The sequence below is a fragment of the Notamacropus eugenii genome, chromosome 2, assembly GCF_028372415.1.
Source record: "Notamacropus eugenii isolate mMacEug1 chromosome 2, mMacEug1.pri_v2, whole genome shotgun sequence".
NCBI lineage: Eukaryota > Metazoa > Chordata > Mammalia > Diprotodontia > Macropodidae > Notamacropus > Notamacropus eugenii.
Genome location: NC_092873.1, coordinates 35,127,474 through 35,149,555, shown reverse-complemented (window position 1 = coordinate 35,149,555; position 22,082 = coordinate 35,127,474). Strand labels below are relative to the sequence as shown.

General features: G+C 42.6%; 1 protein-coding gene across 1 annotated transcript in view; it reads left to right on the top strand.

Moving 5' to 3' along the window:
- NOS2 (nitric oxide synthase 2) overlaps positions 1–22,082 on the top strand; it is a 44,727-nt gene that overhangs the window by 19,041 nt on the left and 3,604 nt on the right. Inside the window, exons 10-24 of the mRNA XM_072639748.1 lie at positions 345–446; positions 5,558–5,752; positions 6,646–6,728; positions 7,140–7,284; positions 10,281–10,385; positions 11,581–11,630; positions 11,753–11,927; positions 13,116–13,248; positions 14,034–14,112; positions 14,764–14,945; positions 17,460–17,623; positions 18,903–19,110; positions 19,610–19,697; positions 20,079–20,200; positions 21,283–21,431. Coding sequence (XP_072495849.1) covers positions 345–446; positions 5,558–5,752; positions 6,646–6,728; positions 7,140–7,284; positions 10,281–10,385; positions 11,581–11,630; positions 11,753–11,927; positions 13,116–13,248; positions 14,034–14,112; positions 14,764–14,945; positions 17,460–17,623; positions 18,903–19,110; positions 19,610–19,697; positions 20,079–20,200; positions 21,283–21,431 — 1,980 coding nt within the window. The remainder of the gene's footprint in view (positions 1–344; positions 447–5,557; positions 5,753–6,645; positions 6,729–7,139; positions 7,285–10,280; positions 10,386–11,580; positions 11,631–11,752; positions 11,928–13,115; positions 13,249–14,033; positions 14,113–14,763; positions 14,946–17,459; positions 17,624–18,902; positions 19,111–19,609; positions 19,698–20,078; positions 20,201–21,282; positions 21,432–22,082) is intronic.

Here is a 22,082-nt window from a genome sequence, read left to right as displayed (position 1 = left end):
TTGACCTTTCGAGATCATGGTCAATCAGAGTTCTCAAGTCTTCCAAGACTGTTCATTTTTACAATGTTATTGTCTAAGTTGTACTCTGGGTTCTACTTACTTCACTGCATCAGTTCATGCAAATCTTCCCAGGTTTCTACGAATCTGTTCCTTCTGACATTTCTTATGCAACAATAATGCTCCATTACATTCGTATACCATAATCTGTTTGACCCTTCCCCAACTGATGTATAACCTCTTATTGCCCATTGGTGCCACAAAAAGAGGTGCTGGTAATGGTTTTTTGTATACACAGACCCTTTTCCTCTTGATTAACTAGCCCCTGTCCTCTTGCCTCCCTGCAGGAAGTTGGAAGGAGGATGGGTCTGGAAACCCACAAGTTGGCTTCCCTATGGAAGGACAGGGCAGTGATTGAGATCAATGTGGCCGTGCTGCATAGTTTCCAAGTAAGTCAAATATTTATGAGATATTCTCTATTTTTTCTAAGGTAAGCATTCCCTCTCCCATTTCAATGAACAAGTCTTTATTAAGCACTTACTATGTGCTTAATAAAGAAATGTAGAAACACAGGCCCTGCCCTGAAGGAGCCTGTGTTCTCATAAGGAAGATCGCTCCCTTCTAAGTAAGTGTGTGGGAGAAATGGGCAGAGTAAGTGGAACATAACCAGAGAGGGAAAGACTTTAGCAGCTGTCAGGAATAAGTTCTGTCCTAAGGTTTTGTCTGGGGTGACACATAATGGGCTGTTCAAAACATGCTGGAGGAACTCCAGAATAAAGCATTCAGGACCTATTCCTCACCCCAACCCCACCCTTGGATCCCACACCTGGCAAGTTCTCAGGAGCAGAGACCCCTGGGCAGGGATCTCAGCGGCCTAAGTCACTGTGGCTTCCTGGGAAGGAAACAGTACAGCTTGCTCCCCAGGCCCCAGAGAGTATAGATCCAAAGCTGGAAGGGACCTTGGAACCCTCTGGGCCAGTCCCAACTGAGTACTAGGGAGACTAAGTAACGTCATCACATAAGTAGCAAGCCTCTGTGGCAGGATTTGAACCAGAACCTTCTTGACTACAAGCGCGGCAATTCATGCACCATGCCAGGCTGAGAAATGAACTGAAATGTTCTGACATTATTAGATTGGGAGCTTCCAGAGGACAGGATCTGTGTTTTCTTTTCTTTGTATGCCCAGTACTTAGCACAGCATCTGCTGTATAGTAGGTGTTTATTAAATGCTTGTTGACTGACTGATTGACCTGCCATGATGTCACTTTAGAGGAAAGACTTTTTCCTTTGTTTTACAGATGAGAAAACTGAGACTCAGAAAGTTTAAATGAACTGTCCAAGGTTATCTAGTCAATTAGGAACAGAACTGGGCTGGACATTTCTAGATCGGTGCTTTGTTGTTTGAGAACAAATGTTCTTAAAGAAGACTACGACATCGCGAAGGTGATGTCATGACTTGCAAGTGAATTGGGTTTAAGTGAGGCAGGGCTGTGCTTCTCAGAAGCCATGTGAGTCCAATGGCAATACATCGATCAGGGCTACTGGAGATGTCCCAGGATGCAGCGAGAGACTTTGCCCTTTTTAAGCTAAAGTCTTTCCCAGGTCTTAGTTGGTCTAAGACAACACACGTTCAGTGATTAAGGCTAGGTAAGAAATGAGGCTATGGAGCAGCTAATTCTTTCTGTCTATTCTGTTTTTTAACAAGGCAATGATAAAATAAAAAGCCTTCTTTTTCTCGAGTACCTTTGCTTTCAAAGAGCTTTCACATCCTTGAGAGAATCAACAGCTACCACCAATAAGAATAATTCAAACTCTTTTTTCATCTCATAATGGGGATATTGTCACAAACCAAAGATGAAAGACAGTTCATTTGAGAAGCTCAAGTTATGGATAAGTCCCACAACCCTTGTGAGTCCCAGTTTTCTCTCTCGTAAGATGAAAGGAGTTGAGTTGTCCTTCCAACTTTGGATTTCTATGATTCTACTAGTCTATGAAACTGTCTTTTTCTTCCAGAAAGAGGTTATGTCATAGAGTCACAGAATCTTATAGTTAGAGGGGACCACAGAGGACAAGAACTCCCTATGGAAAATCCTCAACAAGTGGTCATCCAGCCTTTGATTAAGGTCTTCCAATGAGGTCAAGTTACTCCCTGCCAAGACATACCTCCCAATCTGTTTCCTTGCTAGGAAATGTTTCCTTACATTAATCTAAAATGGCCTCTGCAATTTCCACCCAAAGGACATGGTATTTTTTCCTCAGATCAAGTAGAAAAAGTCAAAACCTTCTTCCATGTGACAGCCCTTCAAACGCTTGAAAGAAATAATTTCCTCCTTAAAGTCTTCTCTGAATATTCCCTCTTCCTTCAGTCTACTATGGAATGGTGAGACCTTAAAGCCTTGCTCATTATCTTGCCCCTCCCCTATCCTCCAAGGGTGATGTGGCATGGTGGGGGAAGCCATGTACCTTGAGAGTCTGGAAGACCTGGGTTCTAAACCTGCCTCAGACGCTTAGTAGCTTTGTGACTATAGGTAAATCATTTGAATTGCCTAGATTTCTGCTTCCTCCTCTGTAAGGTGTGGGATTCAGTGATCTCTGAGGTCCCTCCCAACTCTATGACCATGTGTTCCATATCAGTTGTGTGACCACGGGCATGTCTTATAACCTGTTTGTGACTCTGTTTCCTTATTGGTTAAATGAAAGGGTTGGTCTCAATAACTTTTCAGAATCCATTCAGCTTGAGAGTTATGATCCTCTTGGGTTAATGATTAGATAGTAGTCCCCATAAAGAAGTGGTTTCCAGTGTCTCCTTTGATCTAGGTAGTAAGTTGCAGGCCATTACTATATTACCTTCTGATTCCAGAAGCCTGAACCACAGAGACAAAACTCTGACCCTTCATTTTGAAAAGATAAAATGTCATCCATAGACTTTTGAAAAGAAAAGATCAAAATGTTTGGAATCTTCTTGGGGAGAGATTTTTTTCTCCTAAACAGACAAAATAGAAGTATCCTCCCTTTTCTGAGTCTCTGTTTCTTCTCCTGTAAAATTTAGATGTTTCGGCTTTGGCTGAAATGTTTGTAGATGGAGTCATTTGTTTCTAGGGGGAGCCCCATTGGACTATATTCAAGAAGTGAATTGCTAACAGTTAACAAGTTTCTTCAGACGTTTCATTAGCAGCTCTGTCACTGATCACACTTCTTGAAACAGGAGCAGATTGAGTGAGAAGTGTGTTTAAAACAAATTAGAGACATTTCTCACACCAGTTCTCCATGGCTGGGGCAACAAATAACAGCCAAAGATGCTGAAACATCCTGACAGAGAGGGGAAAAAATCGTGCCAAGCCTAGTTCCCTATCAAACAACCCTCCAGGGTGCTGATGGCAGCTAGCAATGAGAGGTTGGCATCAGTGAGTCAAACCAGACGTGTCTGAGTTGAACTTCACTTCCCTGGTTCTCAGTTTGCACCTCTATAAAGTGGGAGGCTTATTTCAGATGACTTCTAGGTTGCCTTCCGTTAAAGGCATGATTAGAGATTTTTTATACAAAACAATCTTTAATCTCAGTGGCAGAAACTGTGAGGTTATCAATTAAGCATCACTTGGAGTGGAGCCTCACAGTTTCTTATTTTAACTAATCTTTCTTTTTATAAATAATAATATTTTATTTTCCCCAGTTATGTGTAAAGAAAAATTTAACATTCATTTAAAAAAAAATTTTGAGTTCCAAATTTCCTCTCTCCCTCCCTGCCTGAGACTGTAAGCACTTTGAAATATGATATACATGTTCAATCAGGCAAAACATCCTACCATATTAGTCATTTAACCAGTCTTTCTAATTAAGCTCCCTCTTCTCTATGCTGCTGAAGGACTGTAAGTGCTATTATCCTAAATTTCGGTGCCTGGGAAAAGTCCTGGTTGTTCTAGTTATAATTATGGCATCCTAGGACTATGTTTTTATGAACTCCCTAGGGGGTTCTAAAGTCAAGTAGACTATTGGATTTCAGCAGAATTAAGAACCTGGGTGCAAACAGGAAAAAAAAAAAGCCATCTGGTAGCTGACCTAGTTCAGGAAGAGCTGTGTGAGAAAAATTCCTATCCAGGGGAAACCCAAGCTTATTTGTGAAACAGGCACAATTGGATGGGAATATGTTCTGCCATCTCTGCTTCATACTGAGATGTTGGGGCTATGCCCTTCTACTCATTTAATTAAATCCAGTTGAATTCAACCGGAATTCAATGAGACAACTTCCTACACTTCTGTTCTTCCAGGTATAGTGAGGTTCTTGACATCCTTTCACAAAAGTGTCCCCAAAACTTTAAGATATGTTAGCATCAAAAAGATTTGGAAGGGACCTTAAAGTCTAATCTTCACATTGTACAGATGAGGAAACTGAGGCCCACAGAGGGTAAGTGGCTTTCAGAGGGTCACATACCTCGTAAATGTCTGAAGCAGGATTCAGTCTCCCATCATCCTGACTCCAAGCTTTGTCTTCTATGACCCCTAGCTACCTCTTAGCTGAGAAGACTATGAGTATATCAAGTACCAACTTAACCTGAAACTTAGTGTCATCAGTTATAGAATGATAGGATCTATAGCTAGAAGGGACCTTCTAGATGGAATCAAGTCTAACTCCTTTATTTTACAGATGAGGAAACTGAGTCTGAGAGAGGTCAAGTGACTTTCTTAGAGTTTCACAGTTAGTAAGTGTCTGAGGCAAGATTTGAACTCAGGTCTTCCTGATTTCAAGTCAAGCACTCTACCTACTATGCCACTTTCCTCTTTGATGGTCAGAAAGTTGAAGCGACTCGCTCCTAGCTTTCTGCCTTGTATTGTAGTAAACAGAATCCCACTGGGAGATATCTCAGAGGTCACTTGTAGGCTCATAGGTGTTGTAGTGGCTAGAGTGCTGGACTTGGGATCAAGAAGACCAGAGTTCAATTCTAGCTTCAGACACTAACTGGGAAAATCACTTGGCCTCTCTCAGACTCTGTTTTTTCATCTGTAAAATGAGGATAATAGCAGCAGGGTTGTTGTGAGGATCAAATGAGATAACATGTAGAGCACTTTGTAAATTCTAGTTATTTCTATTGGTTTATTTCATATAATCCCCTCATTTTACAGATAAGTAAACTGAGGACCAAAAAGGTTCAAGTTATTTGTTCAAGGGCAGCTAGGTGGTAAAAGACAGAGGCAGGATTAGACTGAGCTCCTTTTACTGACTCCAGAGTCAGGACGCTTTCCACTGGATCTTATGCCCTTAGTAGAGGAAATTACCACACTGGGAGTTTCCTATAATGACATAATCCCAGCTCCTTTGCATGTTGTATATAATATGGTGAGAATTAACAGTGATGTTTCTGGAGATGTTTTTCCTCTCAAGAAAGTGTTTTCCATTGTTTTCCAATTTATTTCACCTATTGTTCAATTGTCTCTTGCTTGTTTCATTTTTGCAGAATAGTATATAATAAGACCAAGGATGATTGTCATTTCTATTTTACAGGTCATAAATACTCTTTGTCCCTTGTCACCTCACTGTATCCTCTTGCACTTGCTTCTTTTTCAGAAGCAAAACGTCACCATCATGGATCACCACTCTGCTGCGGAATCCTTCATGAAATACATGCAGAATGAACAGAAGTCTAGAGGCGGCTGCCCTGCAGATTGGGTCTGGCTGGTCCCACCAATCTCTGGGAGCATCACTCCTGTGTTTCACCAAGAGATGCTAAACTACATTCTTTCTCCTTTCTACTATTACCAGGTAAGCAGGTACTCAAACTCCCAGTCTCAAGAGTGTCAGTCCAGCACTCTGTACACTTTCACTAAACCTGAAAGAGGTCAGCAGAGGGTCATTTGTCCAACAAGCCTGTGGTGGATAGCATTTTTCATCATAAGTCCTTTGGAATTATCTTGGATCATTATATTAATCAGAGTAGCTAAGTCTTTCACAGCTGATCATCATACAATATTACCATCACTGCGTACAATGTTCTCCTGGTTCTGTTCCCTTCATTTTGCATCAATTCATTTAAGTCTTTCCAGGTTTTTCTGAAAGCACCCTGCTTATCATTCTTATAGCACAATAGTATTCCATCACAATCATATACCACAACTTGGTCAGTCATTCCCCAGTTGATAGACATTCCTTCAATTTCTCATTCTTTGTCATCACAAAAAGTGCTGCTATAAATATTTTGCTACATATAGGTCCTTTTTCCCTTTTCTTTGATCTCTTTGGGATATAGACCTAGTAGTGCTATTGCTGGGTCAAAGGTTATAAATGGTTTTATAGCCCTTTGGGCATAATTCCAAATTGTTCTCCAGGATGGTTGGATCAGTTCACAACTCCACCAACAATGCCTCTATTTTTTCACATCCCTCTAGCATATGTCATTTTCCCTTTCTGTCAAATCTGTCAATCTTATAGGTGTGAGGTGGTACATCAGAGTTATTTTTATTTGCATTTCTCTAATCAGTTGTGATTTGAAGCAATTTTTCATGTGACTATCGATAGATTTGATTTCTTTTGAAAACTGCCTAGAACTAATATTTCAAATTGAATCCATTCCTAAGCCTTCTCACCAAGCCTTCTGATTCTCTGAGTAAACCCAGGTTAATGGGTCTTTTCTCCCTTGTGTCATGTTTTTTTCCCAGGTGGAGGCCTGGAAAACCCATGTCTGGCATGATGAGAAAAAGAGACCCAAGAAAAGAGAGATAAAATTAAAGGTCTTGGTCAAGTAAGTATGAGATCAGTATTTTAAAATTGAAATGACAGTATCTTCTTCCAATCTATTCCTATCAGTTTCTTCTCTCACCTCTCTCTACTCCCTAAGCCTTGGGGGAGGAAGGAATCAAAAAAGAATGGTTATCTTTTGACACTATCTACTAAATTCAACTTTACTGAGTATAATTTTAGAGTCACCATCTAATCTGTTTTCCTTTCTTCTCCTCTACCCCAAAGTGGCTAAGAAGGGAGTAAGAGGAGAGGGAAGAGAGGGAAATAATGGTCAAGGTTAGTGGGTGGGCAATCATTTGAATTACTAACTCCTATGACCTCAAGCCTTGTCTCCCTCCATCAACCTCTCCTATCCCAGTCCTCCCTGCTTTGTGTGTGACACCTTACCTCACCTGTCTGTCCATCCCCACAGAGCAGTATTCTTTGTCACTGTCCTGATACGCAAGACCATGGCAACCCGGATCAAAGCCACAGTGCTCTTTGCAACAGAGACGGGAAAATCAGAAACTCTGGCCAGGGAATTGAGAGAGTTGTTCAGCTGTGCTTTCAATACTAAGGTAAATTTTTGGTTCCTACCAGACCCACACAGAGCTGTTCCTTTTAACCTTAGTGGTTATCTAGCTTGTCAGATGATCTGTACTGGGTAAATAGAAGATGTGTAGGGGTGGAAAGATGTGATATTTTGGGGATAATTTACATTATTCATTTTCTTGTGTTTGTCCTTCGTTGCTGAAGAAGACCATGCTATCAGAGAAATGATGACATGACTTGCACTTGACTTTGTTTTGAGTGAGGGAGGGCTGTGCAAGTCACCAGCCTTCACTCTCCTCCAGAGCCATGTGAATCCAGTGACCAGATATTCCTCAGGATAACTGGAGATGACCCAGGATGCACTGGGAGACCTTGGGTCCTTTAGGCCAAGGTCTTTGCAGGCACTCGCTTAGGGTGAGATAACACCCATTCATTGAATAAGCCTGTTTAAGAAGTAGCCAGGGCATGGCCCCTTTAATAAGGTCAAGAAAAAGAAAGACATCGGGCTGGGTGGGAAACAGCAACAGTTACTATTGATAATCACTCTCAAGCTAGTAGGGTCCAGAGGAGCCCTCAAGCAGGGCCCCAGTGGAGTCCCAGTTTCAGAGTGCAGTTGGTTTAAGGTTTTGGGAGAGGACAGGACAGGGGACAGGATAAAAGAGAGGAGAGGAGAAGAGAGTTGAGGAGAGGAGAGGAGAAGAGATAGGAAAGGAGCTAGTAAAACCCAAGTCAGCTGGGCATCTTTTGGCCATCAAAGTTTACCTTCCTTTGGAGAGGAGAAGGAAGGGGAAGGGGAGGCAGACAGGAGAGGAGGAGGTGAGTTATCCAGTTAGCATTCAGCCAGCTGCATCTACTCACAGGATTGTGTTCATCCTTCGTTGCTGAAGACCATGCCATTAGAGAAATGATGATTTGACTTGCACTTGACTTTGTTTTGAGTGATGGAGGGTTGTGCAGATCACTAGCCTCACTTCTCCTTCAGTGCCATCATTTTCTAGAAGCTCACTCTGAGGTCCACATCACCCACCTTCTGTGGAGATTCCTTTAGTGTGGGCCAGACCAAACTTTATGGAATGCACACAGGAGTTGTCATTCTACAAACAGAATCATAGAATTTACAGTTGCAGAGAACCTTAGAAATCATCTAATCCAGTGGCATCAAACTCAAGTAGAAAAGGAGCCTTGTGGATTGTATCTTGATTTAGAAAACCACAAATTATCATTATCTCTGTTGTATTTTATATTTATTTATATTGTTAAGCATTTGCCAATCCTATTTTAATCTGACTTGGGCTGCACCCAGAAGTTTTGCAGGCCTCTTGGCCAACTGGCCTTGAGTAGGACACCTCTGAATCCATCCTGCACTCAAATCATGAATCCAGTCTACAACATCCCCAGGTGGTCACTAGCCTCTGCTTAAAGACCTCTACTGATGGGGCACTTGCAACATCTGGACAGCTCTGATTGTTGAGATTTCTCTTATGTTGAACTGAAGTGTGCCTCCCACTACCTTTCACCCACTGAGCCCAGTTCTGTCTTTTGGGGCCAGGATGAATAAGTGAATGAGGACCCAGCTAGAATGAGATACACATTGTGATTATCAAATAATGAATCTGATTTTAACATTTTTAAACATATGCTTCATAACTTAGACAAGGGCAATGCTCCAAAATATTTTTGGAACATTTCTCTTGCAGTGGTCTTCAGGACTCCTAACACTTTCTCATAAAACACCTCAGTGTTTGGCAGATCTTGATACTTTGGACTTGGATAAGAAAAGCTTGCAGTCATGAGTTTTGTGAAAGATGTAGTCAAACCAATGGAAAAGATATTTCTTTTTAAAGTCTTAATTACGGGCTACATCATACAATGAGAGGAAGAGATGGACTTTTCTTATGGACACATTGTGCTTTGGGCACCCTTGCTATGGATGGTGACCATTTCTGATGAATCAATATTCTTTGGAAATCATTACTATGGATGGGAACCATTGTTCTCAGGGAACCATTACTATGTCCCTTAATACACTATGAGGAATGGTTCAGGGGAAAGAGTATTGGTTCTAGACTCAAAGGACTTGAATTCAAACTCTCTCTTAGATGCCTATTACCTGTTACCTTTGACAAGTTGACTTCCCTGGTCCTCAGTATCCTCATCTGAAAAATAAGGACTAGACAGCCTTTGTGGTCCCTTCCAGGTATTGATCAAGAATCCTATGATTCTTTGGCTCATGGTTATGGCAGTAGCTGGAGAGAAGTCATAGGATCTCAAGCTGTAAGGGACCCTAGAGGTCATATAGTCCAACTCTTTCATTTCACAGTTGGGGAAACTGAGGCCCAGAAAAGCTAAATGATTTGCTCAAGGTTGCACAGGTAGCAAGTGGTAAAGACAGTGTTTGAATTCAAGTCCTCCTATGCCTAAATCCAGCAACCCTTCCACGATATCTTATGCTTTCAAGTGTCTACATTGTCTGAAGAACAGTCACTTCTCACTGGTTAGATCAGGCCTCAGCTAGAAAGTTTGCGTAAATAACTCATTATTGCCTTTAGGCCAAATGTTTGAACTCTAAAGATGCCAAATGGCTCCCATTCAGGTACAGGTACTCTAGGTGACCTCTTGGGTCACTTCTAACACTGAGATTCTGGGATTATGAGATCTTCATTTCTGATTCTCTTACCATGGCACCAGTATCCAGGAGGTCGTTCATAGAGAGGAAGGGGCAAACTCTACTTTTCTTTGGATACTCATATCAAACAGACAGCTAAGATGATTTGGTGTAGATCCAGATTAACATCTCTTGGAATCCCTGCCTGGCTGTTCCTCAGCCTTCCCTAATGCCCTACTATCTGCAGACTCTGCTTTGTTCTATCTCACCAGCTTCCACAGTAGGACCAACTCAGAGTCTCAAACCACTTACTGGATCTACTCACTGCTCACCTCTCATGCATTTCTCCATGTTGAAAAGCATGACTGGTAAAACTGACTCCTTGAAGGCTAAATTTAGGGTCATTGTTTCTTTCAGATTCTCTGCATGGATGAATACAACCTGAGTGACCTAGAAAAAGAGAAGCTACTTCTGGTGGTTACCAGCACTTTTGGAAATGGAGATTCTCCCGGAAATGGGGAGGTAAGTTTCACCAAAATGGAAAATATAGAATTCCTTCATTCCACTGGGATTATGGGATACAACTGTCAAGAATTAGAGTCTTAGAGTTGCCTAGAAGTTTAAATGACTTTCCCAGGGTCACACAATCAGTATGCATCATAGATGGGACCTGAGCCTCAGTCTCTCCTTGGAGCCACATTGCCTTTGATATGTTAATGGTTCATTTGTTTTAAAGCAGTCCTAGTAGTGGACAATATTCCACTGGTAAGAGAGCCAGAAACAGCTTTCTTCACTGATATGTTCTTCCTTTAAGAGGTCCATTACTATGGACCTGAATATATTGGGGGATAATTCTCGGGGTTTTGACTCCTGGCTGTGATAGTGACCAGAGAGGGTTTGAGTGCTGTCCAAATATTAGTCAGTCAACAAGCATTTATTCTGTGTTTACTACACTAAGTGTTGGGGCTACAAAAAAAAGGGCAAAATTTCCTTCCCTCAAGGAGTGACTATTCTAATAGAAAAGATAATAATATGTAAATAACTGGGTACATGTAAGATATAGTTAGTGTAAATGGAAGACAATCATAGAGGTGAAGTGACTAGCAGCTGGAAGAACTAGGTAGGACTGAGTGTTGAAAGTGAGAGAAACCAGTAGGCAAAGGTGAGGGCTTAGAGCAGTATCATCAAACTGACATAGAGACAGGGGCCACTAAACCCTACATAAGAACTCCCTGTGGGCTGCCCTGGGGGGCCACTAGGTGATGCCATGGTGCAGAGAGGAAAGTCTGGAGTCAGTCAGGAAGACTCATCTTCCTGAGTTCAAATCCAGCCTCAGACACGTCCTAGTTGTGGGACTTGTGCAAGTCACTTCACCCTTTTTGGCCTCAGTTTCCTCATTTGAAAAATGAAGAGCTTGCACAGGATGGTTTCTGAGGCCCCTTCTAGCTCTAGAACTTATTTGTAGAGGCAGACTTGGCTACAGTGTGCACCCAGTGGGAAAATGAAGGGCTAAGGATGACTCCAAGGCTGTAAACCTGAGTACCTGAAAGGATGGTAGCACCCTGGACAGAAATGGAGAAATTAGGAGGAGCAGAGTGTGGGGGAGGGAAGAAGATGATGAGTCCAAATTTGAACATGGTGACTTTACAATGTACTTGGAAGCACCAGCTTATTTGACTTTGGAGCCTGAGAATTCTGTGATGCTTCCTCTTTCTAGAAACTGAAGAAGTCCCTATTTCTCCTGAAGAAGCTAAACAATAAATTCAGGTAGGTCTTTTTCCTGCTCCCCCCGCTGCTTGATATCAGGCCAGGTCTCTTTGTGATTCCCCCCCCCCCCCAAATTCTCACCTCCTGCTTACCTCCCCACTATGTGTCTCTTATGTGGACAGATATGCTGTGTTTGGTCTCGGCTCCAGTATGTACCCCCAGTTCTGTGCCTTTGCCCATGACATCGACCAGAAGTTTTTGCAACTAGGAGCTTCTCAACTTGTACCCACCGGTGAAGGAGATGAACTCAGTGGCCAAGATGAGGCTTACTGCAGCTGGGCACTGAATACCTTCAAGGTAGTTTCCTAGTTGGGGTCTGGAGAGTTGCATTTGTAGGAAATTCCCAGGGTGGCACATTGGCACTACTGTTGCCTGGGAACATTGCCATCATGCTTAGTCATGACCAGGCTCAGGCAATTGGAGTCTTCCATCTCCTATCTAGAGGAGGACAAGTCTCTAGGCATTATTTCATTGCTTTTTTGGAAAATTCTATCCTGAGCAAAACTTGAGGAAGGAGCTTGGGGAACAATTATGTTCATAACAAAATATAAGGCTCTAAAATCCATTTTCATTTTTAAAAGGGATATAGACATGGAAAAGGTATCAGGCATTTTAATTGACATCCCCTTTGGGAATAAAATCTTTCACCACCAGCAAGTGGTCATCTCACTTCTAGTTAAAGGCCTACAGTAATGGGTAATTTACTCTCTTTTGAAGTAATCCATTCAACTTTAGATAACTTGGAGGTTTTTTCCTCATATATTGTCATAAATTTGCCTAAATTTAAATACAAATAATCTAGTACTCTTAATTATGTCCTGTACTTGGACTGGAAGTTAAAATCATAGCACCCACCAAACACAGCCCACAGTTTCCAGTTCCATGCTTTTGCTGACACCGTTTCCCTTTGCTGCAATAGCCTCCCTTTCTCTTTCTTTAAGGCCTAGATTGAATCCATGACACAAGCTTATTGAAGGCAGTGATTGTTCTTTTTTACTTTTAAATCTCTAGTGCTGGAGCACAGTGCCAGGCACATAGTAGATACTTAGTAAATATCTGTTGATTGATCTGAGAAACCTTCCCTGACCTTCCCAAGTGGCCAATCTCACTCCCTCTGAATTCCTATAAGACCAACCTGTTTCTATTCACTTGTTTTATCCTGTCCTGATATATGACATCTCTACTGTCATTCCTTCATTCTTGGACTAATATTTAATTTTTCAGGTGTGTACAGTACAGATCCACCATCCCAAAGCCTAGAATTTCTCTTGTTCCTTCTTATAAAACTATTATCATTCTTTTCTTCTTTGGCTTTTTCTTTTCCAGGAAGGATCATTCACCATCTCTTTCCTCACCTGTATAAGTTCTATTTTCCTTCATTGTGTCTAGCACATAGTAGGTGCTTGATGAATGTTTGTTGACTCCCTCATCAGTTGTGTACTGAACTACGAGAAGTTGCCAATATTTCTTCCTCTTTTATCCCAGGTGGCCTGTGAGACCTTTGACATCCAAGCCAGGCAAACAATTCAGATTCCCAAGTTATATACTACCAATGAAACCTGGAACCCTAAAAATTATCGCCTTGTACAGGATCTCCAACCCCTGGACCTCAACAAAGGTATCTGGCTTCTCTGTACCCATGGAGTTTCCATCCTTCCCTGTAACAGAATTTTAGAAGGTCCATGCCATGCAATTGAGAGTCCCAGGACCCAAGGTGGGCCAGTCAGCTTTGAGGTTACTTGGCATAATGTTGGCGAGAAGAGTCAATGGTTCAGGGGAGCATGTTACGTAATATTTCAGGAAACTTTCTCTGTTCATCCCTAAGTAAGGCTAAGGGAAAGGTGATGGAGTTGGCATGAAAGGAGAGAGCTATACTATAGATATGCTGGTAGATGTTTAACAATTGGTTCTGGAGGAAGAAATACTAACAGGACCCACTTTTAAATTTAACTTGAATCATTGGCATTTTCTCCATCATTTTCTTAAGACAATCACCAAAACAATTGAGCCCCAATTTGTAACATTGATAGATTTCTGGGGCATAAATGCTCATACTGAAAAGTTTAACAATCATCTTCTGACCTGAGTTTGACTTAGCTCCTGCATTTCCCTGGTATTATGTGATAAATGCTAGCAAGGTTTTAGTAAAGAGGTATGAGTTAGGGTCCTAACATCATGATGAGATGACAATCGGCAGTCTCTAATTTAGATGACTTCATTCATCCCCTGTGTGTTTAATGAGCCTCTCTCTTCCCTGCCTTCTTCTCCCAGGGACCATCAAGATCCCTCATTTAAGAGTAGCCTTAGAAAATACACTCAGGCAAAGGACAATGAATTCCCTGTCCCTCCCTCCATGCAACATGTAAGCAAATCATGCATTTGTTATACTTCTCTCCACCACAGCTCTCAGCAGTATGCATGCCAAGAATGTGTTTTCCATGCGGCTCAAATCAAGACAGAATCTGCAGAGCCTCAAATCCAGGTACAGTGAACAGCACTTTCCAACACAGAACAAAATTTCCAAAGGAGTTCAAGGAGTTTAACTTTTTAATGCACAAAAGGAAAGAGAAATCAAACTAGTTGATCAATCAACAAGCATTTATTAAGAGCCTACTATGTGTAAGACACTGTGCTAGGTCCTAGGGCTACAAAGAAAATTAATGAAATAATCCCTTCTCTTGGGAAGCTTATACTTTAAAGTCAACAAGTACACATAGAAATATATACAGAATAAACATGAAGAGAATAGATATGAATAAAAGGACTCAATCTCTAAGCAGGAAGAGATTTCTACTGGGTAGGGGTGGGGCAATCTGTTTGTAGAACTTGTGAGCCAAGGCTACTCGCTTTGGGAAAATGTCCAGTAAATGGATTTTGGCTCTTTCTGGGAATCCAACACCTGCACAAGCAGAACCCACCTTCTGGAAGCAAACCCCCTGAACCCCAAGACTCAGTCACTCTATTAACTACCAGATTTAGAAGTAGCTCCTTGACTTTTAGACCAGGGGGTCAGATTGATGGGTGAAGGGATGGACACATTTCCTGGGGAAACTGGAGCCAGGGGGTCCACCCATCCCTAGACCATAAAAAAAATCCTACTGATGTCACTGTGGTTCTCTCATTTCTCTCCTAGCCGGGCAACCCTCCTCATTAAACTTTCTTGTGAAGGAAATGAGAATCTGAATTATGTACCAGGAGAGCATCTTGGGGTTTTTCCTGGCAACCAACCCACCATCGTTCAGGGTATTATAGATCGAGTTAAGGATTGCCCATCACCTCACCAATCCATCCGCCTAGAAACTCGTGATGAGAATGGTAAGTTCTTGACGAAAGGGTAAATCCAAGATACCAGCCCCTTCTCAAGCTCCCTTCCTCATCCAAGAATTCTAGGATGTCACTCTGATATCTAAACTGGTTTTTCAGCCCAGAGACTTCATTGGGCATTTGCCATAGGTGAGTTAGGGAAGGCTGGGGCGAGTAGACCAGTCTTGTAAATAACCACCTAGTAAAATTCTAGCAAAAATGACCAGAAGGCCAACAAGAAAGAATACCTCTTTGGAACCTTGCCTGCCAGGAAGAGCTGGGGAAGAGACACCTGTCTCTCATAAGATCATAGGTATAGACCTAAAAGGGACCTCATAGGTCATGGGGTCCAACTTGCTCATTTTACATAGGATGAAGCTAAGGACTAAAGGTCATAAGGGGCTTTAAATGTAGAAAGCATCAGAGGTGGGAGCTGTACAGAGGACCTTTTTAGTCCGAAATCCTCAGTCTTTCCACTGCACCATGATGAGTTCCAGTTTGGACTGAGTTAGCCATGCCCTCATACTCTGTGAGCTTGCTGACTGGTGGTCTACGTTTATAACACATTTGTCCAGGGCTGAGGGGTGTAGCCTATGACTGTGGAATTAAACAAAATGGGTTTCCCCATCCATAAAATGGGAGGAAGGATAGACAGCATGAGATGTTAAATGGGAAAGTAACTTAGAATTCATTATTTTAAGGTCACACAGAGCCACAATTTGAACCTAGATCCTGATCCCAAATTCAACTCTTTTTCCATGGTGCCATGTTGCTTTTAAAGCAGACTTAGGGAGAAGTAGGGGAATGGACTGATTGAATGCAAATGTGAAAAGAATCTTTGAGCATGAAGGACTCCTGATATGCAATCTTTTGCTGTCAGGGCAACCCTTCTAGGGCTAGGAAGTTGTCTAAGGTATATCGATGTTAAATGACTCACTCACAGGCATACAGGTAATAAATGTCAGAGATGTAATTTGAACCTGAGTATTCTTAACTCTAAATACAACACTCTATGCACTAGACCCCTTGTCTCTTGAATTGAATCAACCACATACTTTTCCAAGTAGATTATGCTCATCTAATACTTCATAGTTACAAAACCCCATATCTAAGTAGTCATTTGGGAGGATTTTGGGAGGAAGGGAGCACAAAGATTAGATTCCTTTTTCATTCAACTGGTCAATCATATCTAATAAAGAGAGGCTACCTGACCTTGTGGATAGAGCTGGCTTTGACATTAGGAAGTTAGGGGGTCATGTCCAATCTCTGATACTTGCTGACTGTGTGACCCTAGATAAGTCAAGTAACCTGTCAGAGCCTAGAAAACTTTCTAAGACTAAATCGCAGAGCCATGTCTTTCTCTCTTTTTATTTATGATTTATTTTATTGTAATAAATATTTCATTTAGCTTATTTTTCATTTAAACTGCATTGATAGAGGCACTTTCCTTACTGTAAGCTCCCTACACTAATAAAATTTTAGGCTTATATGTTTTTAATATAGAACTTGAGGTTGAAATTGCTTTCCCATCATAACATCTCATGTTATCTTCATACCTTGCATATGACATAGGCAAGAGAAAGGATGGTTCTTCCTCGTTACAGATGGGAAAATCATTTTGTTTTATTCAAGTCTTGGGCTTCACCCTGACTCTGGCCTATTGTCCTATAAATGTAGGCCACTTGTCAAAAGGAACACTGGATTAGTTCAGCCCAAACCAAGATACAGCATGGTATAAGAGAAGAGAGGATGACCCAGGTTTGAATCTCCCTTCCAGAGCCTACTTGACCTAGGCTAAGTCATCCAACTTCCCTAGACCTCCAGATTTTCATCTATAAAATGAAAGTGTTGACTGAGATGCCCTCTGAGGTCCCTCCCAGTTCTATATCAATAGTCCTATGATTCCCCTACCAAGGGATAAATCAAGTTGAACATAACATTCTGTGTTGGGTCAGTAGCATCCCTTCTCATCCAAAGGATAATCTATCTTTATAGAAAAATCCTTACACCAGTACAGGCTGGAAAGTTCTTTCTTTTCAAGCTAGTATTAAACAAGGTTCCTAACACCATGGGATTGTGTCAGAGGCTTAGGCCATTGGACCTACTTCATAGTATAGTGGACAGAATGCCAACCCTGGTGTCAGGAAGACCTGAGTTCAAATTCAGCCTCAGACATTTGCTAGCTTCATGACCCTGGGCAAGTCACTCAAATTAATTTGCTTCAGTTTCCTTATCTGTTAAATGATCTGGAGAAGGAAATGGCAAACCACTCCAGTATCTCTGCCAAGAAAACCCCAAATGGGATGTGGAAAGTCACAAACGACTCAACAACAGTCATCTGAAATAAATCAGATCCCTCTCGGTGAGAGACTTAAGCTGTGGCAGAAATCAGCTTTCCTTCTCTTCATTTTGTGGTTTAATTCTCATCTATGAGGGTGGCCCCTTCTCTCTCTGTGGGGTCTCCAGAAGCTCTCTGATGAGTCATGTGTTGGCCATGTCTGAAGGTTTCCTTCTTCCTCTACTCAGGGGACTACTGGATAAGTGATAAGAAGCTGCCCCCCTGCTCTCTCAACCAGGCCCTGACGTATTTCCTGGATGTCACTACCCCTCCAACCCAGCTGCTACTCCGAAAGTTGGCTCAGCTGGCCACCTCAGAAGAAGAGAAAAGGAGTCTAGAGGCGCTGTGCCAGGTACTAATGTGATTATGGACAGGGATGGAAGCATGGGGAAAGAAATAACCTCCCAGAGCTGGTCTTCAATGCCTTAGCCCCACCAAGGCATAAATGCTTAACCATATTTGGATTCTGGACCCTTTGGAGACTGGTGAACCCTTCTCAGAACGATAGTTTTAAATCGTCAAAGGAAATGCTTAATTTCAGTTAGGGATTTGTGAAAATAAAGATGCAACTTTTTTCTCCAATCAAAATGCAGATCCCTGCATTAGGGTACCCCATCAATGTCTTTAGAAGAGGAAAGTTTGGTAAAGAGGCTGTGGAAAATTAAGTGGATTTTCCTACCCATAATTTTTGGACTCCCCATTTAGTGTCAAACTGGGCTCTGCATTGGTAGCAAGTAAATTTCTAGGGGTTCCCTGAAGGGAGCAACTGGACACAAGGCAAATGTCCAGCAGTGAACTACTCGGGATGCTCTCTTGTTTGGCCATTTTTCAGGGGGACAAGAGGGAGAAGTCGTGGTCAGAGACCAGTGGGGACTCACTGTTCCATGGTTTGGTCTTTTGAGGATGACCAAGTTCCTCAGGGCACTACAGTGGGGTCTGCCTGAGCACAAGGCTTTATGTAAAGCTGCTTTACAAGGATCTAGGTCCTGCTTACCAGGATCTATCCATTTTAAAGGCAGATACAGAAAACAAAACCTGGTTGGACTATAGTCCTAATTTTTTATGGAAAGGACAGGAAGGAAGGAAGTTAAAACATTCTACAGGGAATATTGATATTCTTAGGGAAAGAAAAGGAACAAAAGTTGTTTCATGCCTGACCTGAACTTATGTAGCACTTAAGGGGGATGGAGGTGGGGAAAGAAGGGTTTTTGAAACAGGTTTAAGAAGGAGTTAGTAAAATATAAGCCCTTTCTTTACTTTTGTATCTGTCTCCAGAATGTAGTACAATGCCTGGCACATAGTAGGCTCATAATCCAAATACTTTTCGATTTGTAATATTAATAGGAATTCTGGGAGGAGAAAGGAGTATTATAATTCAATTATTGAGAATTTATTCAATGCCCATAGTACACAGAGTTGTGTCCTAGGAGAGATGTAGTAAAGTTTACGTAAGATATAGACCTTCTAGCCTAGTGGAGTCTGGATGCTGTTAGAACCCTCTAAATTTCAGTACCCTGAGGCAGAGCTCCCATCCCACTGGCTTAGTTAAAGTTCCAAATGATCTCTGACTGATGGATGCTCAGAACCAAGGGGAATTCCAGGGGGTTTCTAACACCACCTTTGGTTTTCAGACCTCTGAGTACAACAAATGGAAGTTCACCAACAGCCCCACATTCCTGGAAGTGCTGGAAGAGTTTCCCTCCATCCAAATCTCAGCTACTTTCCTGCTCACGCAATTGCCCCTGCTGAGGCCACGCTACTATTCCATAAGTTCATCTCGGGACCTCACCCCCAAGGAGATCCACCTGACTGTGGCTGTGGTCACTTACCGGACCAGAGGTAAGAGCACTGAGGGTCACAGGAGGCATTTCATTGGATCTAGAGGGAGAATGGAGAATGCCAAAGAGAGAGGGGACCTAGAATAGATTGTTAGAGATAGAAATGACCCTGGGACTTAGAACATTAGAACAGAGAATGTCAAAGCTACAAAGAACTTCTACAGACCATCTTGTCCAAAACCCCTCATAGTATAGACAAGGAAACTGAGGCTGGAGATGAGAAATAACTTGCCCAAGTGGCAGCTGCAGGACTTGAACCCATGCCTCCAGACTTCCTGGGAAGTCAAATGTTCCTTGCCCTGTATGATTCTCCCTTCACCTGACAGGTCAACAACATCACTCTGGGTAAGAAGGCTTGCAGATAAAGCTTCAAAGGGGTGAGAAGGTGGTCTTTGCAGGGTCAGAAGCAGTGTGGCAGCTCCCTCCAGTCCATTCTGGACCTTTGGGAAGGACTGAGGGACTCGATTGCCTCACTGGTCATTTTCTCCTTTTCCTCCTAGATGGTCAGGGACCCCTCCACCATGGGGTCTGCAGCACATGGCTCAGCAACCTGAACCTCCAGGAGACTGTACCCTGCTTTGTACGCAGGTGAGGCCCTTGATATGGGCTGAAGGCCCAGGTGAAGGAAATCTGGGATGGTGCTAGCTCTCCAGGGCCTCCAAAGAAGTCAAACCTGGAGGAATGGACATAGCTCTCTGTCTCTCTGTCTCTGTCTCTGTCTCTGTCTCTGTATCTCTCTTTCTCTCTCTCTCTCTCCTCCCTCCCTCTCAGTCCCTTTTGGTAGGATTTTTCATACAGCATACTGGGGCCCCTGTCTCTTACAAAATGATGCCATTAGGTCAAACCTCTTCACTTTTCATTTACTTTAATGAGGTGGAAAAGCAGGCAAGGAGAGAAGGATAGCTGGGATTACGCGGGGTAATGGATCTTGAGAAGCTCATAATCTCAAGTTTATTTGCCCCACATTAGTGCTAGTGGCTTCCAGCTGCCAGAGGACCCCAGCCAGCCATGCATCCTGGTGGGACCAGGTACCGGGATCGCCCCCTTCCGGAGTTTCTGGCAACAGCGACTGGTGGACAGAGAGAAGAAAGGTAAAGTTCCCAAGACCCTTTCCCTAACTGGCAACTCCCATTTATTTGGGGGGAAAAGTTTGCCCTGTGGGATAAGAGGGGAGATGATGATCCCCATCTTCCAGAGGAGGCAATTGAGGCCCAGAGAGGTGTTAATGAACACAGCCTCTGAGAGTCAGAACCAGAACTAGAACCTGGGTTTCCTGACCCAAAGGCTGGTGCTCTAATTATTGTGCAACACTTCCCCTCTGGTTCTTTCCACCATACCATTTTCCCAAGAGCCCCTGAGAGAACAAACAGAGTTAGGTTATCAACCAGGATAGCAGCAATCACTAACTGTACAATTGCTGTGTTTAGGGCATCAGATCAAGACTACGTGGAGATAAACACTCTTGAATCTGATTACTCTCAAGGAATTTACATTACCCATATCATTCAGCTTCCATCTCCTCCTGTCCCTTTTTCAGAGTTGTTACTCCTGGCCCTGCTCAATTCCCAGCCCCTCCCCACCACGCACACACCATCACCACTTCTCTACCTCCTATATTCCTGAGAAAAATGACCTTAGACTAGAGTCAAAGAGCTGGATTCAAATACTACTTCTGCTATGCAATATCTGTGTGATCTAAGGGAAGTCACTGAACTTCTCTGTGCCTCCCTTTCCTCACTTGTGGAATGAGGGAATGGGATTATGTGGTCTTCAAGGTGCCTTATCTGTGACTAGAATGCCTCTGAAACTACCTCTAACTCTGAGAGACAGAAATACAGACAAAGAGGAGTGAGGGAAAGAGAGAGACAGAGACAGAGACACACGCACACAGACAGAGAGGAGAGAGAGAGAGAAAGAGAGAGAGAGAGAAAGAGAGAGAGAGAGAGAGAGAGAGAGAGAGAGAGAGAGAGAGAGAGAGAGAGAGAGAGAGAGAGAGAGAGAGAGAGAGAATATAAAAGTGAATTTCAACATCACAACCCTTCCCAGATTCCCTCTCCCTCTCCGTCAAACCTTTATTATTTCACTATAACCAACTAGATGTCAGGCAGTATTTCTTAGGGCACATCACCCTCTTGTGTCTGCCTTGGTAACTACAGCCTGTTGTCTCCCCTAGGTATCAAGACTGCCAACATGACCTTGGTGTTCGGATGCCGACATCCCGACATGGACCATCTGTATCGAGAGGAGATGAAGGAGATGACACAGAAGGGAGTGCTCTGGGATGTCTACACAGCCTACTCCCGCCTGCCTGGCCAGTCCAAAGTAAGTTGTGTTTTCTATCAATATTCAATGCGAAGAGTTGCCCTTATATTGCAAAGCAAGAAACAATGGAAGAAATACTGTCTCTTGGAACAGAGGAACTGCTTCTGTAACTCTGGGAAACCCATTTAATGTCCCTGAGCCTCTATTTCCCCCTCTTTAAAATGAAAAGTTGAACTAGATGGCCTCTAAGATCTCTTCCCACTCTAGATATCTGAGCAACACTCTCACCCCATCCCTACCTTCTCAAGCTCTGCCTCTATTTAGACAGGCCTTCTTATCCTGCCATGAAACTGACCCCAAAGCTCCAGCCATCCATGTGTTGATGAGCAGAGGAGCACTGGACACTAGCCCAAGGGGTCTTCATCTTTTTTGTATCCAGGACCCCCTAGAGACCAACCTCTCCTCAGAATCATGTTTTTAAATAGATCAAATAAAACACATAGGATACAAAGGAAGTTAATCATATTGAAATATAATCATCAAAATCTTTGTAAAAGCCAGGTTCAAAGAGACCATGTTCAGAACCCCTGACCCAGAGAACTGGGAAAAGGAAAAACAGGAGGGAGTGTTTCCAATATTCCCATCTAAGGAAGTGTAATCAGGAGACACAGTTTAAGTCCTGACTTGAAAACAGGTTGGGTGGGTAAAGTT